The 18,096-nt window shown below is 39.8% G+C and overlaps 4 protein-coding genes across 4 annotated transcripts; all 4 read right to left on the reverse strand.

Moving 5' to 3' along the window:
• Positions 1-545: 545 nt before the first annotated feature.
• hoxd9a (homeobox D9a) lies at positions 546-2,398 on the reverse strand. Its single transcript, XM_085435160.1, has 2 exons — positions 1,768-2,398; positions 546-1,275 (listed from the first exon to the last, which is right to left on the reverse strand). The coding sequence occupies exons 1-2, from the start codon at positions 2,330-2,332 to the stop codon at positions 1,031-1,033; spliced, it is 810 nt and encodes a 269-aa protein (XP_085291286.1). The 5' UTR covers positions 2,333-2,398; the 3' UTR covers positions 546-1,030.
• A 1,576-nt stretch (positions 2,399-3,974) lies between these two features.
• On the reverse strand, positions 3,975-6,425 carry hoxd10a (homeobox D10a). Its single transcript, XM_085435161.1, has 2 exons — positions 5,477-6,425; positions 3,975-4,712 (listed from the first exon to the last, which is right to left on the reverse strand). Exons 1-2 carry the CDS (start codon positions 6,222-6,224, stop codon positions 4,438-4,440), a joined length of 1,023 nt encoding a protein of 340 aa, XP_085291287.1. The 5' UTR covers positions 6,225-6,425; the 3' UTR covers positions 3,975-4,437.
• A 1,373-nt stretch (positions 6,426-7,798) lies between these two features.
• hoxd11a (homeobox D11a) lies at positions 7,799-11,734 on the reverse strand. The gene is made up of 2 exons (XM_085433958.1): positions 11,119-11,734; positions 7,799-10,467 (listed from the first exon to the last, which is right to left on the reverse strand). The coding sequence occupies exons 1-2, from the start codon at positions 11,717-11,719 to the stop codon at positions 10,232-10,234; spliced, it is 837 nt and encodes a 278-aa protein (XP_085290084.1). The 5' UTR covers positions 11,720-11,734; the 3' UTR covers positions 7,799-10,231.
• Positions 11,735-15,203: 3,469 nt separating this feature from the next.
• hoxd12a (homeobox D12a) lies at positions 15,204-17,707 on the reverse strand. Its single transcript, XM_085435163.1, has 2 exons — positions 17,158-17,707; positions 15,204-16,689 (listed from the first exon to the last, which is right to left on the reverse strand). The coding sequence occupies exons 1-2, from the start codon at positions 17,705-17,707 to the stop codon at positions 16,451-16,453; spliced, it is 789 nt and encodes a 262-aa protein (XP_085291289.1). The 3' UTR covers positions 15,204-16,450.
• Between the last annotated feature and the right edge of the window lie 389 nt (positions 17,708-18,096).

Below are 18,096 nucleotides of genomic sequence, written 5' to 3' on the forward strand. Positions count from 1 at the left end.
GCCAGGCCCATAAAATAATTTAGGCCAGACGTCTAGCCATTTCTATAGCTTTATTGGACCGCGGTTCTTCCTGCTTTAAAGTAATTGTTCGTACAAGTTGGACCATAAATTGGAAATTCGCCGCAACACCTCTCCCAATAGCAAACATTTTATGACTTGGAGCACTACTTTTCAAAAAAACACTAAAATCTTCCGTTTTTTAAAGTTATTTTTAAAGATGTTTTAAATAATATTTAGTGGGGGGTTAATATAATTTTAATATGTGGGCTGCTAATAAGAACATCCAGCCATTACATATTTAATATTATGTTAAATAGTGCTGTTCTCTATTAGGTTACATGGCCTCGATAAACCGCATTTGGATAAGTAAGGCCTTAGGGGATATGCTTTGGTCTAATACAAATAAATTAAAGAGCAAGGTGCTTACGTCAACATGTCAAAAATACGAATAAAGGATAAAATCTTTATGCATTTATTTTTGATTTAGACTAAAGGGAGATTTTTCCTTTCCTAAACATGGCACCATGTCATGAACTTTATGAAAGCTTAAAAAATAATTTAGGAGGTTTTAAAAACAAAGATTTTAAGCAAAATGTCGTTAAAACTGGGTAAATTCTGGCTTTACTAAAACTGCGTCCCGTGTGTGTAGTGACATAGACAGCAGTCGAAGTAGTTGCTCTGAATTCTTTTTATACACACAACTCCAAATAACAGCAATACACATACATGTTTCCTGCTGCGTAAACATCCCACTTTGTTGCGTAAAACTTTCAGTTGGCTTGAAACATTGTTCGACAAATCCTCTGTGGGTCTCATCAAGGCAAATTTTTTGCACGTGTGATGCATATTTGGCCAAATAACCCCAGAACGCTGACACTTAATAAATGTTAAAAATAATAATAATAATAATAATAATAAGATTTAAAATAATAAAATGGCTAAGGAGGCTCCTATCAAAAATCATTATAATTGTTCACATGGCTTCCTTGGTACAAACGTCAGAATGTGTGAAACGGCACCAGCACCGGACTTATAGCTGCTCCTTGCCGTTCCTCTCTCTGTTCATCTTCTTCATTTTCATCCTCCTGTTCTGGAACCAGATCTTCACTTGTCTCTCCGTTAAACTGAGTATGCGAGCGACTTCATAGCGCCGGTCTCTTGTCAAATACATGTTGTAGAGGAACTCCTTCTCTAGCTCTAAAGTCTGATATTTTGTGTAGGGACATCGCTTCTTTCTCGTCGAGCGTGCGTGAATCCAATTTGCTGCAGGGTTACCTAAAGACACATAAAGTAAATACACATGTGATTAGTTGTTTGGTTTTTCCCCTTTTTATTGTAACCTTTAATAAACCATAGCCATTGTTTTTACTTAATGGGGCTCAGAGACTTGCGGTCGGTTTCATTGAAGCAAAAGAAAATGAGAACTGTTGCCTGTTATGTCCAAAGAGGACTATTTCGATTACATGATTTCCTGTTTGTACCGATTGCCCCCGTGCACCAACAGAGGGGAATAGATCTGTACTTAGGTATAAAGTCTCTTTAGATGCAGTCTTATCGAAATATTAAGTTGTGTATCTATTTCGGGTGTCCCGTGACATGAAAAACATTAGGATCCCTGCAATAACCCTTGTAGGGCGGGTTCTCCCCTTTCGGAGCAACAGTATAGTACGAGACACTTTTATAGGTTAGTAAAACCTCCAGTTTTACACACCCGGCTCATACAGTTCTTAAGGTTGTAAATCAGCACCGGCTATTTCGTTTACTTACTTGGGTCAAGTTTTTGTTTTTCCTCTTTGGGTTCGCTGTGGCTCGAAAGCTCACTTCCACTGTGTTCTTTGGTTGTTTTTTCTGGACACTCCGATACTCCACACGTGAATTCGCCAGCAAGCGGCCGAGCCTCCGCTTCCAACGTGTCACAATCTGAAGATTTAGCTGGCAAGACCTCTGGCTTTGTCCCGTACGACCGACTGCTGGAGGGGAATCCGGCGAACGAAACGTGGTTCGAAATGGGGTCCATCCACGGTCGGACGCTAACGTATCTCCCGTCCGACGCAGGCAGATGGGACTGGTGGTGGTGGTGCACATATGGATGATAAATCCCCTGAGGATGAACTGAGGACCAGGACGGCGAGAAAACAGCGGATTTCGGTGCAAAATTACACGAGGAAAAGTCTGCGTTGTCCCCAGCACCTGACGGCCTCGGGGTCATCGCGTGTGGAGCCTGAATAAAGCGAGCACCGTACACATCCTCCGGCTCCTGCCCCATTATAGCGTCCACATAGCAGTTACTGAGAGTGCCACTGGAAGACATTTTTGATGGCTTCCTACTCATATAATAAGGGTTGCACTGTTACGGGAAGCTTCCCTTTATGAACAATCATAGTATTTTTGCTGGCCCGCATCTACAGGGATTGGTTACATAGATCACGTGGTCATATTTACCAATACAGCGAGTAAATCAATCCTGCCCTTGCTCACCCCCCCCCCCCCCCCTTTTTTTTCGTCAGGTTTAATTTAGCTTTTCATTTCTCAAATAATAAAAAGCCCATTCTGATGTGACTAGTGGGAGAAAACTAACGCTCAAATAAAATGCCCCTTTTTTAATGAAGATGTGAGGATGTTTCAACAAAACCTACAGTCTGTTGTTCTGTTTTTTAAAGGAGTAAGAAACATTTCCACCAAAAAGCACACACGGCGTCCAAAAACACGGATTCCTTCTGTCTTAATCCTTCAAGGGGGAAAAAGCTCTTCTAATATCGTCCTGTCCCGATACCCTCAATCCCAGTAAAATGGTTTATGGACTTACAGAGTCCTCGTAAAATAGATGTAATAACATGTTGTAAAATAAAAAAGACGCCATTTCAGCTCACAGTGCGGTGTATCCATTGTTAATATTTTGGCAAGGAAACGTATTTTCTGAGTTGGTTTAATTTTTTTAAGTTGAGGCGGAAACAGCAGCAGTCGTGAAATTATTATATTCATTGAAAGGAGAGTAATAATGTATCAATAAATGTTTTACGAGGTGCGTGTGATTATACACGCCGTCAATAAAAAAAAGTCTTGGAGGAGTCCATGTGTGTATTGCTCTCTGAAAGGTGTAATTTAGCACTAATAGCCTGCACATCTTGCCATGTTTCTTCTTCTACTTTTTTACCTACTTTTTTCACTATGTCATTTTCTCGCACTGTGTAAGGCAGAATGTCTCGACCTTCAGTGAACACTTGGAGATAAGAACTAGGTCAAATCTGAGGAGGGGATCAGAAATTGTGTTACGTTATCAGACGTTTGAAAAAGATTTGTGGCAAGCTAAGAAGGCCACACGAAGTTATTTTGTAGATGAAAATGAAGGCTGATTTCGCCACGAAGAAAGGGAGAGCCGAAAGTAATTTACTCCGTCCTCTATTCCTTATAGGCAGTGAGTTTAATTATAAACAGGCCTGCACGCAAAAGCTAAACCAACTTTATTCCATTACACAATCAGCCATCTTCGCATGATTTTGCTGAGCTTTTTCTTTTGCATCCAAATAGACTTTAAAGGAATTCTATCTTGTTATTCATACTAATTTTACTTAGATTTTATTTTTAAGTCGTTTTTAGCCAGAATTTGCCTTCCTCGAGTAGCCTACGCGTAAATGAGCGTGAGAATATATTTTCTGAATTTAAGAAGATTACTGTTTCGGCTCGTCTTCAGATGAAGTTGCGGCATAATTACAAACCTTTGGCGAAACTGGAAACACAAATGAGGGACGCGTTCACACTGTTTTGCCTGCTGTTTTGTGCAACAAGCTTGGAGGAAATTGTTCTTTTTCTTGCCTTTTCCTGCTCGGAATGGGACTGTTTTTTGAAGGAAAACAATGCTTGCGTCAGTGCAAATTAATTTCGGATACTCACAGTGCTGCTAAAACTGAGGCAGGCTATTTGCCGAGCAGAGACCGTGTAGCACGGACAAATCTAAAACAAGATCCTTTGACAATATATTTATTGCAAGATACATGCCACAAACATGCAATAAATTCACAGATTGACATTGTTTTGTTCTGTATTTTTTCCATCACTTTAAAGCCCATAGAAACATTTCACTATCGAGCACACGGCTTGCACTTACTCTTAAACAAATGTTGCACTAGACGACAATAAATGTGCTTTCATGACTGAAATAGAGTAACCTTTTCCACAGCTCGGCCGGATACCCATGTCTTTTTAGTAGAAGAGAAGCACCCTCCAATAATTTAAGACCACAAAGTGTTACCCTGTGATGAAACAAAACAAATACAGGACGCCACGCAAAATAATAATAATAATAATAATACAAATAAAAAAATACTAAGATTGGCAATACAGTCACAGTTTTGTTGATTTTGAGATAAATGTCCAATGCCAGCGAAGCATCAATATGTGAAGGACGAGGAGGAGGAAAGACAGCTAACACATGCAGCCTCACGAAAAGGTGAGATTTGAGGTCAGTTCACGGATGCGGTTTTCCCTGTTCATTTTCTTCAGCTTCATCCTGCGGTTCTGAAACCAGATCTTGACCTGCCTGTCGGTCAGGTTAACGCTCCTGCTGATCTCTAGGCGGCGCTCTCGGGTCAGGTACATATTGAAGAGAAACTCTTTCTCCAGCTCCAGGGTTTGGTGCTTTGTGTACGGGCACCTTTTCTTTCTCCCACTTTTTGCTGTCAGCCAGTTGTTTGTGAGAGTGTCACTCTTGCAGTCTGCAGGGATTCAAATCAGAGAGATCAGAGTTTTATTTTTTATTTATTTATTTTTTATTCTTTTAGCGACGCACTGAGCGTCCTCTCGAACAAAAAGCTCATCAGTTGCTTTGGATTTCACCTCTGGGAAATAACGCACAACATTTCCCTGAATAAATAAAATGCATGGGTTGTTATTAGTCACTCACATGCCATCACTAATAAAACAAAAATGAAATGAAACCCCAAATGATCAACCCGCACACGAGGAATACGTGTGTATATGGTCTGATTTTTTTCTGTAAATCCTGATTTAAATGGTGAATTAATATGAATCGTGTAAGATTTCATAAGGAATTTGACATATTTTACTAATTTTGCAAATTGTCAAAACTGGATTGGGATTAGGGTGAGATTTCTCCTCATCATTTTTCATCTTTTTCCAAAACTTAAAAGTTCACACATTTGCCAAACAGATGTTAGAATTAATCAGTGGAGCTTGATTTAACGCTTCAATTTATGAAAGCTGTGCAATATGCTCACATAAGACAAGATTATGCATAAAAAAAACTATGCATATACTTTAAATATCCAAAGAACAGGAGGACATAGGCTTCATGCTGCATGGTAAAACCATTCTCTGTTGCCTATCAGTGCAACCTGAGAAAGACTCTCATTAAACATTACGACTTTAGGGTTGTTTGTGTTTTATACTTGGTTTTATGATGCTGGAGCCTTCTCAGCACCGCGCCACGAGATAAAAGCTTTCATTACAGCCAACCCACCTTTCCCTTCCTTCTGTAGCAGCTCAGGACTGGACACAGGCGCTTCCACTGAGCAGTTTTTCTCCTCCGAGCCCGACTTGGGATCCGGGCTTTCTACGGGGACCGGCGTTCTTGCGGTTTCCGGGTTTTGCGAAGCGTCCTCAATTTTTTTATCCACCTCTGAGAAATTAGAAGATGCCGACGAGGGCTGCGGTTTCGGGGTGACCCGGCTGAGCTGCATCAGTGTCGCGTTTGGACTCGGTGCTTCATGGCAGTAGTTTTCCTGATGCTTCCCGTTCGCATAAGTTTGGCTCAGTCTGAAATAGCCGGGAACCGGGATCTCGGGACCATCGACCGGACACGATTCAGGAATAACGTTAGAATATGCGGGGACTTCTGAAGAGTTGACTTTTTGTACTCTCTTATCGGAGTACATGCAGCAATTACTCTCTTCCTTTATGCTCTGTGAAAATGTACAGTTTGACATCTGATTGGGAGGCTCTATTCTGCAGGGTCTGCTCGGATCAGTCCAGTTATCTATCTGAGGTATGTACGAGTGGACGTTCATGCCCATATTTTGGTGGTTGACCTCCCCTCTTTTGCCGAAAGACGGCAGGAGTCCACAGGTTTGCATTCCGTAAGTTCCCATTTCTGAGCCAGACGGCATGTACATGTTGCTGTTGGAGTAAAAGCTGTCCGTCCTGCAAGCACCAATTAAAGAGTCCACTAAAAATGTATTTGCCACAGGAGAGCTACTGGAGAAGGACATTTTTTGAATTTAAGTTCTTAGGAGGAGAGAGGTGTCCTTTGTAAGCTGACATATCTAGGAAAAACAATCTGTAAGTCAGGATGCCTCCCAACCACATGACAAGCCCACCAATGAGATTTGAAAATGGCCTTGAGACGCAGCCTCCTCTCTCTGCACACACTCGCACTGCGGATGCAGACGTGGTCAACAGCGACACCTACAACACGGACTTGAAATTGGTTTTTGCAGAGAGTCGCGCACGTTACCAATGGGCATCGCGGGACTTGGAGACTTATTCGCGAAATTGAAAGAAATGCGTCGAAAGGACCATTTGAATCCCAACAAAAACTGCTCGCCTTCAATCTAGTCTCAGATTTATAACGACAGACGCGCTCTGAAGTGTTTAAGTGTTTATCAGTGCACCAACTTGAAGAATATGCGTGTCTCTTTGTGTGGAAGACATTCTCGAGAGAGTGAGAGAGAGAGAGTGTGTGTGTGTGTGTGTGTAGGTGTGCGTGTGTGTAGGTGTATGGGGAGGGGGGTGGGGGTGCCTGCATGGCGCATAGGCGACAACTGCAGACTATTTGGAAAAAATTTAGCAGCTCTGCTGATTATATTTTTATTTAACCTTTCACACTTCACCCGCTGTAATTATTAAGAGTGCTTTCCCTGCATATATGCAGCATATGTCTCGATTGTATTTGTATTAAATATGTAACAAAAGAATAAACTAAATATAAATGTAACGCTTTCTCCTTTCATCTATTTAAATTTTGGTCTTTTTTCATTATGATTTGACAATTTATGAAAGGCTTATTGTTGTTGATGTTTTTCAATTAAGGTGCACAGAATCTCTCTATTAAAGAGGAAACGATTTCCTGGAAGATATCAGCTTTTAAAATACCCAGAAGATCCATAAGATGATGTGAAAGGTGGACACATACCTTTAACAAATTGAACTCACAGACTGGTAAAAACGTGAAGGTCAACGTTATAGCTTTCGCAGTCGTTATTACACACTTCACACTTAATCCATGAAGCTATTTCTCCAGGATTATCATATCTGTGCTTTCGTTTAACGTATTTGACGCTCAGAAGCAGAGTTCGAAATGACTTGCTTGACCGTGGCTGTGCTCACAGTCACAGTATTCTCTAAATACCTCAGTGTTTTCGCTCGTAAGGAAGGCAAACGTGTACTGCCTGTTAAACTAGAGAGGAAAAAAAACACTGTCCACGAAATTATTCATGATCACAAATCAGAGGTCATGCCAGTAATTGCCACTGACTCTAACGGCCTTTACAAAAAAGTGTAACACTGGGAATCCTTATGTGTTTGATAGTAATGGCACAAGCTTGAAATAATTATACAGTGTGTAAGAGAAGATGTGTAACGTCCGTTTGGCTCTCTTTAAGGCTCTTCGATATTTATAGTTGGCTGTAAACAAACACGTGTGCTATGCAAACGGGATTGTCAAAAAAGAAAAACCTAGAATACCATATGCAGCAGTTATAGCTATTTAAATAAAGCTTTACAACAGTTAAATGAGGCAAATGATAATGGATATATATTTTTTCTCTTTTTTAATTATCATGTTTCCAATAATGTTGCAAAGATAACATTTTAACATACAATAAAAAAAAAACTCATTTGGAAGCCAGTATGTTCTTCAGGCAAAATCAACAATTTATACATCACATTGATCCAAAATATATTTTTAAGTCAAATGGTCCGAAGGATACGTACACTCGTTGACATCATTGCTGTCATTATTAGTCTTGTGAACAGTGGAAATATTACCAGTGATAATTTAAAGAAAATAACAAGAGATTCACTTGTATTTAAAACATTGGAGTAGAGCGCGTAAATTTAAAAAACGAAGAAAAAATCTAAAAACAAGAAAAAAAATACTGGCTGATTTTAGTTACAAGCAAAACAAGAAAGCTTAAAAACTGCGACAATACTCGGTCTTTATTCGGAGTACCTGTACCTTTTTTCAAAGTAAATAGCTAGACTCAAATAGACGAGAATTTGACAATGAAAATAAAAGAAACAAACGTTACATATATATGTTACATATACATATATATATTTGAACAGAAATACATATATAGCAAATGTGGGTCAATATTCACTGCTCCTTTTAGCATAAACATGAGATATTACTGGGCTTCAGGCCCATGCGGCCCTCAGGTAAAGGTCTAAGCCTTTATGATGCGGATCACAAACAAAGAAACAGAACAGAATTAAATTCCTGGTGTCATTTCCATACGCATGACAATTATTTGAAATTGTGTTTGCTGTTTTCATGAAACTCATGAGGAATTTCATCCCTTCAGAGAAGCATTTAGCAAAATGTAATGCGCTCTCTGATTAACAGTGTTCTTATTTTCTTTAAGGAAACTCAAGGCTCTCGTTTTGTCGGTGTTTTTTTATCAGTTCATTAAAAAAGAGGATTAAATACTTTGAAGGGAATGAGTCTTTAAATTAAAAAAACAGCAACATGCAAACCATGCTGAATTTAGTGGACTGGAAGAAGTAATAATTAAAATAGAAATGTAAACAAACAGCTTGCTGAACTGATTATTCCCTCACTGACAGGCTTTCATGTGGGGTTGATGCTAAATTGACTGCATGGCTGTAAAAACTGAGAGTGCCCTCTTGTGGCTACATTGAGAATTGAAGTGAAACGCCCCTCACAGTTGGTAATGCAATTGCACTGCAGGACAAGCTGAGCACCCTTCTAAATGCTTAATGAAACCTCAGTTTTCTAATATCCTTTTGGGGAGGAAAACGGTAAATGTAACCCAGGTGGTACTAAATTAGCAAAAATCAATCTATAGAGGTTTTCTTTTTCTGACACTAAAAAAATGGGAGTAATTTTTGTTGCATAAATGAGCGATCGCCTATCTTTTAACAAATGAATTATCAATAAAGCGGCTGTTTTGTCCGAAATTGGTGCATTTATTTAGTTCGTCCCCCCTACTGGTTACAAAAAAAAGGGAAAGAAGGATATACAGCACCTTATATTTTTATGGAATTAAAAAAATTTTCACTTTTTGCAGAGGCAGCTTGATGGTTCGTGTATGGTGAAGCTACACAAAGATGGAATCGCCTTACCTACACAAGGAAGATCGTACAAATTTCGTGCTATAAGCTCACTTTGCGTTTCTTTCTTCTTCGCAGATTCAGAGCCATCAAAGAAACATATATCCAATTTATAATACTGCAAAAGGAGAGAAACATGAAAAAGAAATACTTATCCTTCTAGAAGACCGGCCTGGTTACAATATTTTCCATTGTCTTCCATTTCTTTAGTTGCAAGTGCCCCAATATGCCAGCATGAGCTAAATATGGAAACGATGCGCAGAAATTCTCAAAGCATTTCTAGCCTGGAGTTAAAGTACTTTAAGACAGGAAGGAGAATCAGTCCTCATGTGGTCTGGGGGTTGGGACACCAAAGTCCAATAGCCCCCTATTTAGACATTTACAGCTACTTTTATTATAGTGTCTAGACGGTTCAAGGTTTAGTAAACAATCAAGTGTTTCAAAGCAAAGGAAATAACGGGACATTACAGTACTGCAAGCGCCTAAATTATTCCGAAATCTTTCCTGATGTAAAGTTTTTTTTAGTTTAGTTTAGTTTTTTGTAAAACTTCCTTGTGATCGGTTTCGTGACAGCATATTTATTTTCGTACTTTTATTCACACCACAATTTGCATTGCATGCGCCTTACAAATATACATTCAGAGAAGAAAGAAGCCTACATATATTTAATATAAATTATTTCGAAGCACGGCTCGCAATTTGCGGAAATTTCTGCTACCGATAACGCAAAAATATGAGAATACAAATAAACGCAAGAGTTGGTGCAAAAATTCGAATGATACAAAATATTGGCAAATTAATTTTTTAAAGCCAGATTTTTGTGAAATCAACTGTTAATCACAGCTGACCATGAAGCCACTTGGAAAAGTGTTTGCGATTTTTCCTCCGTGTGTGAGTGTGTCTGTGTGTGACATGCCAGGTATCAGAACAAAGGATTCCCAGTGAAATACTGTAGACGGTCGCGGTTTAGCTTTTTCTCTTTCATTCTTCTGTTCTGAAACCAAATCTTCACTTGCCGATCTGTCAGGTTTAACATCCTGGACAGCTGGAGTCGCTTCTCTTTGTTAATGTACACATTGAAGAAAAACTCTCGTTCAAGTTCTCGGATTTGGTATTTGGTGTAGGGACACCTCTTCTTCCTGGACTTGGTTGATGAACCTGTGGAAGACAAAAAAAAAGTTTTCCCAGATTTTACATCAAATGCCAAAATTCCCAAATGTGAAATATAGCAAAGAGAGCAGATTAATAGATTTACTTCTTTATTTCCGAAAAAAAACTTCCTCACACACACACACACACACACACACACACACACACACACACACACACACACACACACACACACACACACACGAGCGTAGACTGAAATAACCAACACAGGTATTCCCGTGAAAATTAGTCAATATTGCGCAAATGATCATCTACATGTTGGTGTTTGGTTACTTTCCACTACATCCCAGTCTGCATTTCCTCACTGTATTTCTATATCTGCACAGCACTAAAATATAAAATATAGAGTCACAAAAAATTCCTCTAATGTCCTATCAAAACAAATCAAACCTGGCAACAAGGTATTATTATTGGACACAAGGAGGCCTTTAAGTATGGTTACTTAACGGTCTCCCATTGTAAATACCTTTACAACCGTAAAGTAAATCTTATTGGGATATAAAAGCTTTTGCATGCTTATAAAGAAGCATATAACCCTGCACGGTCACGGCGGTGGAAATGGCGCAGTCCAGACCCTCAAAAGTCTGGACTGTTCATCTTATGTCTAACACACATAGGAGTATATCCTTACTGACTTACTTTGCTGGTTGATCTTGTCGCTGCAGTTGGAGGACGAGTCCTCGTCGACGTTCCCGGTTTGATCAGCTTTGTGTTGTTCTACTTTGGTCACAGCCTGATTGTTATTCGCAGCATCACCCGGAACGTTATAGTCTGTCTTTTGTTTGGGGAGCTCCGCGTTAGGCTTGTCCGAGTTAGGAGTGTCAAAAAACTGGTCGAAGCCCTGGGGAAGAACCCCATTTCGACCCACGCTGGTAAAGAAATTGCAAGGCGAGCCTGTCCCTCCGTGGTGGCCATACAAGGACTCGTTTTTGAATATCACATCCGCCCTGCTGCTGGAGGACTGGATTAAGTCCCGGTGCATTATCTCGTCCGTTGAGTAGTAAGACGTGTAATTGCCCCTGTAGTGCCATTTGGGATGGTCCAGTCCGTAATCCCTGAAAGCGACTTCTCGAACAGGTTGGACTTGAGCTATGTTGGAAGAATAGGGGAAATTAATCTGACACGAAGTCGTCTGGGGTAGAAAGGAGGAGACTGATGTAAAATCGGGCGACGAAACGTAATAAGTGCAGCTCGGTAAAAACATATTTGACGCACAGCTGCGATCATCATATTCCGTCATATCTCCTCTTCAGTTTTCCTCTCTGCAACAGAGGAAAGAATTGGCAGCTTTGCTGTGTTAAACTTTGTCCATCTATAGCACCACAGGCGTGTGGAAAGACCCCGCCAGGGAGAAAAAATCGGAAACGTAGGCAGACCTGCAATACATCTTGATCGATTCTTGAGGTAATTGTGTCATGTGATCCAGCTAAGAAATTACCATACATCAATATCAGTCATTAAAAACTGTCCGGAAAAACTCATGTGAGCGCATGCAAGAGACTCCATTGGCTCTCTGGCTGCAGAGGCAACTCCTCTCCAGCCTTCTTGCCCTATAGCTCACGAAAAAAAAAAAGAAGAAATGTGTGAACCATCGCTGGAATATTTAATTAAAAGCTTTGCTGCAACATCATCCTCATCTTGTAATGATGTGTAATGACGGTCATACGCAGTGATGGTGTCAGTAAATTTTGGCTTTATATGTTTGTGGCAACAGTTAGCGGAAATATTAACGTTAACCTCAATGCAAAGCTTAAATGGCATGGCAACAAGGCTACCGTACCTACTCGCGCTGAAAAAAAGAAAAAGAAGAAGAAGCAGCCTGTGGAATATGTGATTCACCAAGTCAGATTTTATGCAAATACATTTAAGGCTCATTGCGCATAATCACTGTGCACCATGGTGGTTTGAGTAGAGTTAAATACATACAGAAACGCCAGAAGGAAATAGTTTGAATTCAGTTTCACTGACAAGCTTCTTGGCCTTCACCATGGTGACAAAAAGCTGAGGCTTCACAAAGAAATAAAAGACCACGACAAGACTGGGCTGCAATAGATTATTGTATATATTACACCCCAGTTACATTGCAGAGTCCATTTTTAAAACTCGTTTAGAAATATCTGCCCATTAAATGGTCCTGTTGATTAAAACAAAAAACAAAAAAAAAATCCCCAATTTTAAGTACAGATGGATGCACTTGAAAACAGACAAGTAAACAACCCCATGGAATGTTACTGCAAACACAGAAATGTTGATTTTTGGTTTCCACAGAAACATAAATCAAGCGCAAGCACAAATCGGTAAGCACATCCAGCATTGCCAAGTCCAAAACAACTGACTTTGACCGTCTGTGGTGTAGCTGATGTCCACCAAGCCTTTTTCACCAACAAGCCTCTGCAGCCAAATCATTTTACTGCCCCTGGGCAGCCATGCTTGCAGTGTTTTCCTCCTTCTTGGTGGAGAAAACGAACTTATACCACTGATGAACGGATCTCTCATATAAATGAAATTTCCTCCAATAATTTTTTTGTCTATGTAAGTATTAATAACTTTATTGTTTCATCTCTTTCTGTATTTTTAACTTATTACCTGGCGATTTTTATTTTATTTTATATGACTCCACTTAATGTAGTTTTTTTTTATTGTAGTTGTGATACTGCAGTTGTGAAATATATATATATATATATATATATATATATATATATATATATATATATATATATATATATATATATATATATATATATGCAGGAAAATATGCAGGAAAAATGTAGTTCATACTTCTCTGTGGGCTTATATTGTTTTTAAAGGTTAATCGATTGTCGGGCTTCAAACATAATGTGGTGTTCGCTTAAAGACAGCTTTAATATTATCTGGGGCTAAAGTCGAGCTCGTTGGTCCTGTTCTGTATCCAATCTAACTACATTTCATAATAATCCCTTTTTAGCCAGTTAGAAGATATTTTCCAAAATTAGGGCAAAATGTTCCAAAGTAAACTACTTCCATCTATATTCCACAGCGTTAGGAGGTCAAAACATCTGTATCTATGTAACTATCACATGAATAAATAACTTAATTATTTAATTAATTTAAATAATTGCAGTGAAAAGTTGATAGCGGTATGAGACTAATGGCTTACTTTAAGTTAAGACGAGTTGTTACTATAATTTGGTGTTTTGTGTGCTTTAGGTTGTCTTTTTTGGCCGTCTTCTATTACATGGAAAGGTTGCAATGTGTAAGACTGTATTAAGCTTAAAATTTCAGATATCAAATCAGGCTGCAGACGAGATGCTTTAAAGTTCCAAGCATTTACAAAAAGGTTAAACGTCGTGTTGTCCAGCTTGTTTAATTAAGGCGTGTGACATTAAGCAAAACATTAAAAGGTTCCACTTGAAACACAATTGCTGAAATAGACACACGAAAGCTAACTTCCATAAGACTTTTTTTCTGATATTGTGAGAAATAGAAACCCAGTCTACTAACTTGACCTTAACTTTGTTTTTGGCACCCCAACTATCTAGAGGAAGCCTTAGCTATGTGACGCAGCCAGGCAGTAAACCAATAAAGCAGCAAACAATGTCTGAGACGCACAGAAAACCCACTGCAGGCGTCTGAAATACTCTGTGGAAGGAGAACTGGCTGTTAAGCTTCTAAGCACCACACAACAGGCCCGCAAAACAGTGAGGGCAAAAAGAATGAATTGCAGTGGTTTGAAAGTATGCCAAAGTCCCAGAAACTCTGTAAGGAGAGGGGAAAAATCTTTATGTTTCATTACAAATTACTATAGCTCTAAAATGTTATTCAGACTTCCTTGAACTTATGACTGCAGTTTAACAGAAACATAATAGTTGCAGTGATGCGGTGATGATGACGTGATAATGATGTAACGAGGGGAACCATTTATAGATTCACTCTCCCGTAATGTCGCGTGTGCTGCTCTGCTGATGGCTGGTCGTTCCTGCAGAGTCGCGGTCTCTCTTCGTTTAAAATTACCCTGACCACTTGTGACCTGCAGGTCCGCCGTGGAAACACCAGCGAAGAGTTTTGGTAATGAAAACAGTGACAGAGCTAGATTTGGCCATATCACATGCACCACTAATGAGCACGGATGGACTTGTCTGGTGCAGAAAGTTCACTTGATGTCGCTGAGATATTGATTTACATCCATTTCATTTAGTTACAGCCGCAATAACCTCCAACTGGCATGCAGAGATTTTCTTGTGGGTGAGAAATGCTGCTGGGTTATCCACTGTGCAGAGGAATTACGCATATAAAATGCCAAAGCCAAATGCAGAATGGAGGGGTTTCAATTTAAAGTGAGTGCTGGAGAGCAGAGAGATAATAGCCTGTTAAAGGTGCAGATATAAAAGAAAAACATTCCTCCATGCTACAGACATTTTATAGAGATACAATTTATTTCTAGAGAAAGATTACGCTCGCATAAGGCAGCCCTCTCATGGTTCTTTTACATCTGCAGGCTTTGAGATTTCCTAAACAAACGACGCTGACTTTAGTTTTAAAATCTATGTGACGCAGCGTGGAAGAGGTGCAGATCAGTGCTCGGTTATACGCTAAATATCAGCTCTGGAGCGAAGCTATATGAATAACGGTGAACGGCACAAGCGTGAAGTCTTTAGTTACATTTTCTTTCCAATATCATTCCTAATAAATATGAAATATCTATCATGATGCAAAATAACTTGGTCACGATTCTTTTTTAAAGGATCTTTATTTACAAATGCATTCATCTCCAGGTGCATCCACAGTACAAAACCAATTTACCTTGATTTAAAAAAAAAAAAAAAAAAAAACTTGTATAACTTCATATTATACTTACCAACACCATGCATTCTGAAATTGCTATTAAATAAGTCAAATCCAGTTTGGAATAAACTATAACTGCGTATTTATTTTCAAAAAATGTAAATCTTCCGCTTTAGAATGACTTTGATGCGACCTTGAGATCACACATATGTGCGTTTTTTGTGACAATACAGAGGTCTAGCAACAACAACAAAAAAAGATAAACATTTAATTTACAACAGATATTATGCGTTTTGACACCATCAGACTGTTTCACATCCACAAACCTTTTTTCTTTTCTTTTTCTTTTTTTGCGGGCTTCAAACACTTCCTAGCGCCAAATACGCTGCGAAAAGTAGTTTCGCATTACTTCTTTAAACAGATTTACACAAAAAAAGGTGGATAATTCAGACATTTGATTAAATAACATCAATTAGGGGATGGGCATGCAATCATGAGATATATTTTGCAGTGCTGACTATTGCTAATGTTTTACACATCGTAAACGTGAACTTGACTGTTGCCTTCTACAATAATGCTGCACTACATGCAAAGGCCGTCATACAAAAGACACAAAAACAAATGGTTCCACATTTCCGTTTAAGCTGGTCTCATATTTGCGCTGGATGAGAAACAAGTGGGCTTATAGACTGATTATCATCCGCCGGCTAAGACCAGTTTGGAAGCTGTGGCCTACGGCGCATTTGGAGAATCTTAAAGCCAAAAGTGACCCAGCATGCGTAAAAATCTACTCAGTCTCAGTCACCAATGCAAATTTATTTTTTGCATTTGTTAGGCTATACTACAAATATGCTGGAACTTTTTGATGAAGGTATAATATATAACGTAACAGAAGCTGCGCATTTAAATTAAACTAAAACAAATGTATTTCCATGACCTTCACCAAAGTGCTTTAGTCGCCCAGACCTAACGACAGACACGACTGTAGACACGAAACCCGGCCCACCAATTCCGTCCACCCACCTTTCCCACCTGTGCAGCTGATAAATGTTGAGATTCATTCATTCGAGAAAAGAAAAAAAAGAACATAGGAAATTATTCCAGTCAGTGACTCCTCCAACACAACTGGAGGAATCAATTTAGCAACATGGAGTGCGGACGCAGAACATTACATTATTGATGCGATGCTCAGGATCAAGGCCAAAGGTCATCAGTATGCAGAGAAAGCTTGCTCGCGCATCATCAGTCGTTTCTTCTTCATCCTCCGATTCTGAAACCAGATTTTCACCTGCTGGTCGCTAAGGTCAAGTCTGTCTGACAGCTCCTTGCGTTTCTGTCTGTTAATGAACTCGTTCATCATAAATTCATTCTCAAGTTCAGCTAGCTGCAGCTTCGAGTAGGGCTTTCTCTTTTTTCTTGTTTTCACTTGCGACGAGCACCACGGGGCACCTGAAGAGAGTAGAGGTGCAAACAAGATTTAAACTTTAACAGCACCTCCAGCCACAGTTAAATAAGGCGAAGGAAAATAAGTGGTCCCAAATGCGCTGCTTATAGCGTGGCTAACGTCTTACATATTTTATTAAGATCATAAGAAAAAGGAACCACATCTGCTGCGCTTATGGAAAAAAAGACCTGACATTAGAATGACTCACACATGCAAAGGACTCTACAAGGTTATTATGGGACATTTTAAATAGTATACATGGACCAAAAAAATAAATAAAATCATAGCCACATGTATGCATTCCTGTTGTAATAACCTTATAGGAGATTAGTTATAGCCACAGAACCACACAGTGGCCACACAGAAGCATAGATCATGCCCATATTGTTGCAAATGTGTGGTTTTATAGTAAAATAGCTAGCACTGCTGATAAAATAAGGAATCTGGCCTGAAGAATTATGTAACTACTTAACCTTGAGCAAAAGTCGTCCTGGAGCATGGGTTACTGGATAACGTGTGAATGGGATTCTCCTCCTGTTTGGGGCCGTTCACGTTCAGTGGACCTGCTGTATCCGGATCAAGCTGTGCCGCAGAACCGTGAGACCGGTTGTCCAGAGCTGAGTAACGGACCCCGTGATCCCCGGCGTAAACTTCATCTTGACTGCCAGACTCCTCTGTCTTTTGGCTTGTGTCCTGAAAGCATCGAGGAGACTCCTCCAAATGCGTCTTGACGTGGCCGCTCGAGGAGTTTGTGTTTAAAGACACTGAATTGGACAAAAACGGCGGACAGTAGCCTCCGAAGGCGCGGCTCTGTGGTGGTGCCGCTGGCCCAGACGCGCACGAACTTGAGGAAGTCCACGGGAGCGTGCACACCTCCCTCCTATTGTAAGGGAGCTGATGCAGCCCGGGTATATGGGCTCCATTACCGCGCAAGTTGGAGAAATACAACGACTCAGGGGGAGCAAAATTTAACAGAGAACCAACATAGCCGGGATTTAAAGGATTCCGCTCACACATTTCCATGGAGCTTTCCTCAAACGCTTCTTGCAAGCGTTTTAGCAACTCCTGAAGAATAAAGGGAAGGTAATTGTTGATTTGTTAATACAGTGTCACGTGATATGTAAACTATGTTGTTCCGCCCCCACCCTTGCTTCCAATACAGCAAAGCAAAATACTCCTTGAGGAAATGTTTTGGTATTGGGCGGGTGGGCAATGAAATGGTTCCAACCAACCATTTAATCTTTGCAATTACTCGGAAAAAAAAAACTTAGAAATATGATTTTAGACGATGATTTCAGTGCCACGAGCGGCTGCTGAACAGAACATGAGCACTTGGGATGCCACCGTGAAGCACATATCAAGGATAACAAGTTGATTGTGTGGGCTGACTCATGCAGTAGCATGTGCGCATG

This window comes from Copadichromis virginalis, linkage group LG16 (assembly GCF_057382275.1).
Source record: "Copadichromis virginalis isolate Kocher_CV1m ecotype Utaka linkage group LG16, C_Virginalis_male_GT1.1, whole genome shotgun sequence".
In the NCBI taxonomy this organism is placed as follows: Eukaryota; Metazoa; Chordata; class Actinopteri; order Cichliformes; family Cichlidae; genus Copadichromis; species Copadichromis virginalis.